Source organism: Rhinopithecus bieti, unplaced genomic scaffold (genome assembly GCF_001698545.2).
Source record: "Rhinopithecus bieti isolate Rb0 unplaced genomic scaffold, ASM169854v2 scaffold_47952, whole genome shotgun sequence".
NCBI lineage: Eukaryota > Metazoa > Chordata > Mammalia > Primates > Cercopithecidae > Rhinopithecus > Rhinopithecus bieti.
Genome location: NW_016820098.1, coordinates 1736497 through 1746699, shown reverse-complemented (window position 1 = coordinate 1746699; position 10203 = coordinate 1736497). Strand labels below are relative to the sequence as shown.

Here is a 10203-nt window from a genome sequence, read left to right as displayed (position 1 = left end):
TTTTTTTTTTTTTTTTTTTTTGAGACAGAGTCTTGCTGTATCACCCAGGCTGATGAGATCTCGGCTCACTGAAACCTCTGCCTCCCGAGTTCTAGCAATTCTCCTGCTTCAGCCTCCAGAGTAGCTAGGATTACAGGCGTGCGCTACCACTTCCAGCTAATTTTTGTATTTTTAGTACGGACAGGGTTTCACCATGTTGACAAGGCTGGTCTTGACCTCCCAACCTCAAGTGATCCTCCCACCTCAGCCTCTCACAGTGCTGGGATTATAGGCGTGAGCCACCATGCCCGGCCGTACACCATGTGCTCTTTTTACCACTAGACCCTACCATTAACTTCACTTGAGAATTGATACATAACTTCATAATAACAATAATGCTGATGGAGAGTTGAAGGTTTTGCATGATCTTGAAAGCTTGGGACTGATAATACTGTCAATCTCCCATGCAGGGAGCTTTACCAATATTAGTCCTTCAGGTGACCAAAGTGGCTGTTTGGGATGTCTGCTATCTGATGGTAAATGGAAACTCTAACATCTTTCAAACTGTCTGCCTTGTTTACTCTTCTCAAGGTCTCTCTTCCTCTAATCTCTCCAACTTGTTGTCATAATCATCATCATCATCATCTTCATCTAACACTTGAAGAGCGCTTACTATGTATCAGGGAGCCTTGAGTGCTTCACACATGGGGATTTATTCAATTTTCTTAACAGCCTCCTTTTAAAGATAAGGAGACTGAGGCCCAAGAAAGTTGAGGAACTGGTCCAGGCTCCTATAGCAAATTGTAAGGCGGGGATTTAAACCAAGGTCATGTGGTCTCAGAGTTCCTGTCTTAACAGTTGTGCGGAGCTACCCATCTGGCATTGTTTCACGTGCCTGGCCCCTGGAAGCTTGGGCTTTAATCCTGAATGTTGAAATCTCAAAAGATCAGAAGCCCTGAAGTCTAAAATCCCTCACATCATATTTTTGGGATTTCAACATTCAGGATCATGGCATCTGGGATTGTGTCTTTTGGGATTGTGATCAGCACCGGGTCCCAGGAATCTTCAGAGACACTAAAATTTCTAAAACCTGCATCTGTTCCCTTGAAGGTTTGAAAAACAGATTCCATTCGGGGACATTTTCTCAGTATCAATGACTTCTATCCTCTCAGTTTCTGTTTCTCTCTCAGAAAAAAAAAAAAAAAAAAAAATCCTCCCCTTGCTTAGGATACCCAGAATGGACAGGGACTGTGGGAGGAAATGCAGAAACATCAGAACCGCCGAGCTGGGGACATGCAAGGCCTCAGCACCACAGGCTTCTGGGAAAGGGGACTGCAAACCTCTCCTGAGAAAGAGCAAAGGCCTGGGCAGCCGAGGTCTGGGTGTCTAAGGAACTTCCACCACTGCAGTCTCATCTGCTGCAGCCAGATGGAGAGGTAGAATGCAGAAAGGCGGGAAAGCCACATCACAGAACTCATGTCAGGCTGACAGCATTTCCAGAGGTCTCTGCTGTTCCTCCCAAGGGGGCTGGCAAAAGGGGGCAGGCCACCCAGGCCTCAGCCGGTTGGGAGGGGCTGATGTGACTTGAACACCATACGGACGCCAGGGATTTACTTCCCCCCAGCCCTGATCTTGAGCAGAAAGAAGGGATGGGTGTAGGACAGAGTGGGGAAAACCCACTTTTGAAGTCTCACCTTTGTGGATCCATATTCCGCAGTGGGAAACACGTGTTAGGTCCATGCCCTAAAGATAGTGGTGTGTGTGCTGCTTCAGACAGGGATTGCTTGGGACCTGCAAGGGGAAGAGGGAGGTTGGTGAGTGGATCCAGTTACAGAGCATAGGGATGGTATAAGCAAAGGAAAAGATAGAAACTGACACGTACATGAATGTGTGTTTTGACACCTTGCTGGTTTTACTTAAGGATTTCTGCTTATCTTTTCTAGCGGCAGTGTCCTTGTTAAACGGATGTTCAGACCCATGGAAGAGGAGTTTGGTCCAGTGCCTTCAAAGCAGATGAAAGAAGAAGGGACAAAGCGAGGTATCTCTCCTCCTGGGGCATGCCCTCCTAGAAGGGATGCGGGGTGTCTCTCCCAAGAAGAGTTTGCAGCCCTCTTGCCCAGGCCCGCATGGCTCTGTGCCAGCCTGGTGATTTTCTCTTCACACAGGAAGTCCACAGTCTTCTCCTTTGTTTTAAACTCTGTCCTTTCAACACCTTAAGGAAACATTTGTTATTCCTGGGTGCTGGTTCTTTCCTTTGCCTTGGAATAAACAGACTTATCCAGCAGCGGGGTACAAGGTTAAGAATGAAACTCTTGCTGTGTGGGTGTGACAGTCACACCTCTTAAGAACTAGCGATTGAGCCTTATTTGATACATGCAAACAATTCATCTCACCCAAATAAATGAGCCTCAGGTTTCTGTGGCATCACCACTTACTCATTTTCTCCCAGTCAAGGGTCTTATTCTGCTTCACCAAGAGGGTAAGAAACAAAGCTTGACTGTGTCCATGTCTTGCCCAACATGTCAATACCATATATGATTCCATGCCCTTCCTTGGAGTAAGAGGAAAGTGTGTGGGTGCACATTTCCCCCAATATCCGGGTGCAGCCAACACTGAGGAGGCTTGTAGAGACCCAAGACCTACCAGTATTGGATTTTTTTTTTTTTTTTTAGACAAGGTCTTGCTCTGTCACCCAGGAGGTAGTACAGTAGCACAATCACAGCTCACTGCAGCGTCGACCTGCTGGCTTTCAGCTATCCTCCCACCTCAGCCTCCTGAGCAGCTGGGACTACAGGCATGTACCACCATGTCTGGCTAATTTGTCTAATGTTTTGTAGAGATGAGGTCTAAATATGTTGCCCAGGTCTCAAACTCGTGAACTCAAGCTATCCTCCTGCCTAAGTCTACCAGCAGTACAGATTTTTTTGTTTTTGACAAAGTCTTGCTCTGTTGCCAGGCTGGGGTGCAGTGGTGTGCTCTTGGCTCACTGCAACCTCCACCTGTTGGGTTCAAGTGATTCTCCTGCCTCAGTCTCCCACGTAGCTGGGACTACAGGTATGCACCATCACGCCCAGCTAATTTTTGTATATTTAGTAGAGACGGGGTTTCACCATGTTGGCCAGGATGGTCTCGATCTCTTCACCTTGTGATCCGCCCGCCTTGGCCTCCCGAAGTGCTGTGCAGACTTTTAATGAGTCAGTTCTCCATGTTAAATATGCCCAACATCTGCATAGGCTTAAGTACTTTGTTATTGAGAAATTTTATTTTTTTCCTGTTTGTTGTAATGGGATTTGCACTGTGGTCAAGAGAACCCCTCTGTAGCCTGCCACAGCCACCCACAGTTGTGTGACTTTGGAGAGGTTCCTCACACTTCTGCTCCTCAGCGTCCTCATCTGTAAAAAGGAGATGGCAGGAGTGCCGTCCTCATAGAGCTGTGTGAGGACTGAGGAGTTAATACCTAGGAGATGCTTCAGGCAGGCACCTCCCACATAGGCAGCACTCTGTGTTCACTGTTGTAACTGTTAGTTTTTATTATTAGTAACTAGTTAAGTGATATTATCATAACTGTGGATAAGTAATTAGTGCTTCAGAGTGGAAACAGCATAAATGCTACATTAGAAACATTTAAACCTTTACAAAAATTTCTTTAAAAATTTATTTTTTTGAGACAGAGTCTCATTGTCACCCAGGCTGGAGTGCAGTGGTGTGATTTCAGCTCACTGCAGCCTCTGCCTGCCACGCTCAGGCGATCATCCCACCTCAGCCTCCTGAGTAGCTGGGACCGCAGGCACATGACACCATGCCTAGCTAATTTTTTGATAGAGATGAGGTTTCACCATGTTGTCCAGGCTGGTCTTGAACTCCTGAGCTCAAGTGATCTGCCCACCTCAGCCTTCCAAAGTGCTGGGATTACAGGTGTTAGCCACCATGCCCAGCCAAACCTTTAAAAATATTTCTGATTTCACAGACTCACCATCAAATATTCCAGTATATTTGAACTTCATTCTTGGATGCCTTTTCTATAGAGTCAGGGCAGTAACATGGACCTCAGGAATCACAGAATCACACAGGTGAAATTAATTATGGCTAGCCTTCATACAGAGTGCTTGGAGGTTAATCCAAAGATTGTTTTTCAGATTATTTTGAGATTGTGAAACCAGCACAAAAATTGCCACTAGAAATTGTATTGAGCTGTGGCTTTTGAAACATCTGAATCATAGACACATGAGGGCGCTGTAACCTTCCAGCAATAAAGGGCACTTTCCCCAGGAGTGACTTTTCTTTGGAAAAGGTCAGTGGGGTTACTGGGCCCCTTGCTTGGAGCATCCACTGAGCTGGTCTTTGACAAGTAGGGGAATGAGGCTCAATGACTTTGCCTGTTGTTTATTTGTTAGAAGTTCTCCAACAGAGAGAATGAGCATAATTATTACCAACACCATGATTATTGGTTTTTGCCTTTGTGGCCATTTGTCAAGGTGGCTGGGTGGGAGTCCCTTGGGGGCTGCCCGTGTGGCCGCCTGCCTTTGGCTGCACAATGGCTGGGATGCATGATGGTTGTTCTTGCAATTATCAGCAGAGTGATTATTTCAGTTGCTCTGCCACAGACACAGAGTAATGAAAGCTGGCTCCCTGGGAAAGCTGTGGGGGTGGACTTGAGCCCAGCACACCTCGGGAGTTGCTGTCAAGAGGCCCAGCAGGGGAATGGTGGAGCTGCCCTCCCTGGTGCCTCTCGGGGGCCCATCAACACAGCACAATGCTCCCTTTAACACTTTCCAGCCACACCTGAAGCAAGAAGAGCAGCCATATCATTTCAAAGACCACGATTTCAAAAGAAGAGATTTGTAAATCCAGTGGAAGCAGTACTCATAATAGAATATGGTTTGGGGGACCAGGCTTGGTGGCTCATGCCTGTAATCCCAGCACTTTGGGAGGCTGAGATGGGTGGATCACTTGAGGCCAGGAGTTCAAGACCAGCCTGGCCAACGTGGTAAAACCCCTCTCTACTAAAAATACAAAAACTTAGTCAGGTATGGTGGCACACACCTGTAATCCCAGCTACTCAGGAGGCTGAGGCATGAGAATCACTTGAACCTGGAAGGCAGAAGTTGCTGTGAGTCGAGATCATGCCACTGCACCCCAGCCCGGGTGACAGCAAGACTGTCTCAAAGAAAAGAATATACTTTGGGGTCAGCCTGCTGGAAATTACTTTTTTTTTTTCCTGTTGGGGGCTGCAGAGAGAATTATAGACTGTTTATCTGCAGCAGCAACCAATGGCTTTTTTCCTTGACTTTAATTTTCCTTATCTGGATGTAACTAAGGTCCTGTATTCTAATTATTTTTCCTTGTGCTGGTAACATTGAGTCCTCTTATAATAGCCACTAGGTCATTCGATTATTTTAGCTGAAATGAAGGCTATAAAATATTCCTTCCAAAGAACGAAATTTGGAAATCTTTGGAGACACATTCTATCTATTTAATTGGTGTTTTACTTTTATATTTGGTAAAGAGAAGAGATTTGGCAATACTTGTTCATTATTTTCTTTTTCTTTCTTTTTTTTTTTTTCTTTTCTTCATACACTAACTGAACATCCACTGGCTGCAGAAAGGAAATGCAGGCAGAAGCCGCATGTCCCCGTGTAGACTTGGCCTTTGTGAAGCAACCAGCTTTAATGAAGTCCCCCCGGGATTGGGAGGAGGGGTAGGAGGTGGGAGTTTGGATGAGAGCTCATTTCATTTTCTAGCTTCAACTTTGTTCTTCTGGTTGATGGCTCTGTTGGTACCTGAGTGTCGCTGGTACCCAGAATTGGCAGGGTTTTTGACCTCTGCATTTTTCCTGCATGGCAGTGGGGCTTCAGTCTTAACCTTCTTCCTTCCCTCTGAAGTAAGAATCAGAGGCCACATCCCTGGGAGGAGGGAGACACTCAGTGGGGATGAGGGTGGCCTCTGAATGACAGTTCCAAGTTTATTCTGGGAGCTGAGCTGCAACACAACTGCTGTAAGGATGGGGACAGGCAGAAAGGTCAAGGCTGGCAGAAGGAACATCAGCCAGCAGTTGTTACATCTGTGGGACTCTGGGGGAGTGTCTCAGCCTCTCTCTGCCTCAGTATGCACATCTTTAAAGATAGCCAAGACCTCCCTACTATCTCATACTCTCTACATTCTCAAATTCAGAATATTATTTTCAGAGAAATAAATAGAAAAGCTGTACTCCACTTCACTGAGGGCAGTAGAACCATGACGACTGCTTCCCCCACTGATCAAGGACGGTGCTTGCTGTGTGCAGGTCCTGGGCTAAGAGTACCACATGGTTTTTATTTCATTTAACCCTCACAGTAGCCCTGCGAGGCAGATATTATCATCCCTGTTTCACAGAGAAGACCAAGGCTTGGAGAGTTTAAATGACCAGGGCCCACAGCAGGGGTTGCACTCTGGGGTCAAACCCAGCCCCGTGGGACTCCACATCCTATTCCTCTTCCTCCCCTTGCTCGGACAGTGTCCCATCTCCCTCCCAGGCCTGTACACATGCTGGTTATCTGCCTGGAGTTTGCTCTCCCTCTTCTCCCTTTCTCCCCACTGCCCCCACCTAGTCACTTGCCTGCACTGATGCACACGCAATTCACAGGCTGGATCTCTCCTTCAAGGGAACCTTAAAGGAGCTTCCCCCAACCCTTCCAGGTCATGGCCAGGCCCCTATAAGGACTGTTTCCCATCGTTTTCCTCCATAACCCTGTGTCTAGTTGTCTGCGTATTTGAGGAACACCTGCTTCTCTAAATGGACTGCAATCTCCTTAAGGACAGGAGCTATAATTTTACTAACACTGCTACAACCCCAACTCCTAGCGCACACAACCTATGGGCCCAGGTGGGCATTCAGTAATATTCATCAAAGGAACAAATAACACAGAGGAAAGAGGTTGCAGAAAGAGATGTCACATACCCCTCTGGAGAAATTCCAATGGGAACATTTGTGTCAAAGCATCTTATGGCCAGGTTGTCGGTTTATCTCATCGAATCACTCCTTGACAGTCCCTAGCCACAGGTTGTTTATGGAGCTGTCTCAGTCACCCTGGTTGAATGTTATCTGGACCAGGGGTCTGAGGCTTCGCAGGAGGTGCCAGACTCCAACACCTGTGTGACAGGAAACAGTTCCCTGGAGCAGCTGTGAAATTGTGCAGCCCCTTGGTCACGTGGCTCTCTTGCACTTCTCTTCCAGTGCTCTTGTACGTGAGGAAGGAGACTGACGATGTGTTCGATGCGTTGATGTTGAAGTCTCCCACAGTGAAGGGCCTGATGGAAGCGGTAAGCCATACGCTCCTTTCAGCTTCCAGGAAACCTGCTGTGTTCCCTCTCCTCTGGAATCCATGTACTAACGTGCAGCCACTGAGATGGCTTCAGAATGAGCTTTATACAGAACAAGAAAAACCTGAGATTTGTGGAGGCATTGATCTCACTACTGTCAAGGCTTATTAGCATCTTGAGGAGAAGCAAACGGAAAAACTGCCAATTCCCTGTCAGTTTAAGGCTAATCACAGTTAGATGCTGTGGAGGAAGGTGAAACTGAGTTCTCACTTGTCTCTTGGTATGAAACCAAATTAGATATGATTAACTCCCAAATATATACAAAACAAAAATAATTAACAAGTGTCTCGCTGGCCGTGATGGTGCAGTCCAAAATAAAAATACGATCTCTTGGTTAAGAAAAAAAAAATGATGCAGAATTATAGTGATTTGCAGTAAGACTTTTCCTTCCTACCCATGGTCTTGTCTAGTATTACCCAACTTGGGCTCACAAGAAGTTATTTTACATTTTGTTTATATGTTATTCACCTGAATATAACCTCAATAGAACTCTACTTTGAATACACTCTCTAACTGCCTCCACTCCCACCCCACCCCCACCCCCCACCACTGCCCCATACAACCATATTGTAGAAGATTTGTCTTTTTATAGTGATAGAGCCAGGAACACAGTTCAACATTATTGGTTGGTTCGGAAAACTGCTACATTGGAGAAGCATCTTGGCTTATGAAGCCAAATGTTAAGCTATATGGGATAGTTCCTGGAAGTGGAATTATACCATTTCTTTCATTTGGGATACTCTTTTTTGAGCTTCCTTTGTGTTGTAGTATAAATCAGGACTTCACACTTTTTATGATTAAATAATATTCCGTTGTGTAAATATACCACATTTTGTATTTCCATTTATCAGTTGATGAACATTGGAATTTTTCTACCTTTTGGCTATTGTGAATACTGCTACTATGAGCATTCATGGACAAGTTTGGTTTGAATACTTGTTTCCAATTCTTTTGGGTATGTTCCAAGGCATGGAATTGCTCAGCCAGATTAAAAAAGCCACTGTGATATGATTCAATTTATAGAACATATTCAGAATAAGCAAATCCATAGAGACGAAAGGCCGGTTAGTGGTTGCCAGGGGATGGGGGTAGTAGGTGGAGCATCTGCTTAATGGGTTTTCTTTGGGAGGGATGAAAATGTTGTGGAATTAGATAGAGGTGATAGTTGTACAATATTGTGACTCTACTAAACAGCACTGAATTATACACTTTAAAATGGTTAAAATGGTGAATTGTGATATCTATTTATCTGTCTATCTATCTGTCTATCTAGTATTCATTGTTCACCAGAAAGTTTTAAAAACTGTGTAGGAATGTTATCGATGTCATCGCGCTACCCTCCGTGATCTGTTGTTAACAAGTCCCGAGGCAATTCCAAGCAGAACACTAAGGACCTCCGTCTAAGAAACACACAGATGGAGGGTTAGGTCATCTTTTTTGTTCTACAGGATTTTTTCATAGGATGGAGTTTGTTGTTACTGGATCTGCTTCACATTAAGGAAAAACAAAAACAGAAATCAATGCCACAAAGATATGATCTATATCTCTTCAAATAAACCAAGATTTTTAAAATGAGTCTAAGATTGCCAGAAGATAGACTAAGCTGGAAGCTCACAAAATATTCAGACCTCTCTGGACAACTTTGGATAATTTCATACTCCAGTCTAGCCTTTAAGACCATGTTACCGAAACTGACTTAACTGGGACAGTGGTATTTGAAAACCACAGAAGCAGTTGCTTAAATGCATATTCTCTGACTTCAACTCTAGAGATTCTGATACTTCTGAATTGCAGGTAGATCAGGGAAGGGAGGAAGTGGGGATCAGGAACCTTTATTTTTAACGAGCTCCTGAGGATACTCTGAGATGAGCTAGGTGCGAGAACCTCTGATTTAAACCATTACTGAATTGATTCATTACACTCCGAACCTTCCTTTTTCCTTGGTGTCTTGTCTTTACCTTCCATGGCATCTGACCAGTTCTATAAGTGTTCTGTAGATGGAGTTGGACTGGATCACAGTGGAACTCAATGTCACCTTCACTCCCATCTAAACAGTAGTTCAGCAACCTCTGCCTACCCTGCCCGCCACAGCAGCATCTGGCTGTTGATCCCTTTTAGTGGGAGCTCATTACACCTACCTCACTTTGGTTAGCTGAAGGTACAGGGTGAGGGGTGGGGATGTATCCTTTGACCCTGTAAGCCACAGAGAAGTCAGGTTCCCTAGGCTGGCTCTGGTCAGATTTCTTAGGGCAATTCTTATTTCATTTCCCCTTTATGTCTAAAAAGAAAAGGTTTCATTGAAGCATCAACACAAGCTATCTCCTTGCTTCCTAAGTTATGCAAATGGGAAAGCTGTGCAAGAGAAGTCCCTCCAGGATCCTTGGGTGATGCAGTCTGGAATGACAAAGCAGCCCCGCCAACTTGGGGGCAGCCATGAAGGACAGCAGGCTCTGTGTAAGCGAGGGCGTAAGCATGCTGTGAAATGAGGCGGTAGAATTTTCAAGAACAGTGGCTCCCACTCACTGTAGTTTTACCCTAAGTTTATTTGGGACCTGGGTGGGGTAAGACAGGGTTTCCTTTCAGGGTGTGGGTTCTCTTTAGACCAGGACCTTACTAGTGCATGACACTTTACCATAGTGACACTTACCAGTGCACAGTCATATATTGGTAATATGCATGTGTATAATATAAATATATAAAATATGACATTGTATATCTATATTGATATATACAAATGTATATTGGTAATGTGTGTGTGTGTAAAATAAAACAAACATGTGTACTATACAGACAGTATAGCTTAGGGGTCAGCATATGGGCTTGGCCTCAGAAAACCTGTGTTCAATTTCTGACTGTGCCTCTTGC

The 10203-nt window shown here is 45.0% G+C and overlaps 1 protein-coding gene across 2 annotated transcripts in view; it reads left to right on the top strand.

Moving 5' to 3' along the window:
• GRHL2 (grainyhead like transcription factor 2) overlaps positions 1-10203 on the top strand; it is a 189139-nt gene that overhangs the window by 161956 nt on the left and 16980 nt on the right. For both annotated transcript variants that reach the window (XM_017859460.1, XM_017859459.1), the window contains exons 13-14: positions 1923-2017; positions 7193-7278. In XM_017859460.1, coding sequence (XP_017714949.1) covers positions 1923-2017; positions 7193-7278 — 181 coding nt within the window. The remainder of the gene's footprint in view (positions 1-1922; positions 2018-7192; positions 7279-10203) is intronic.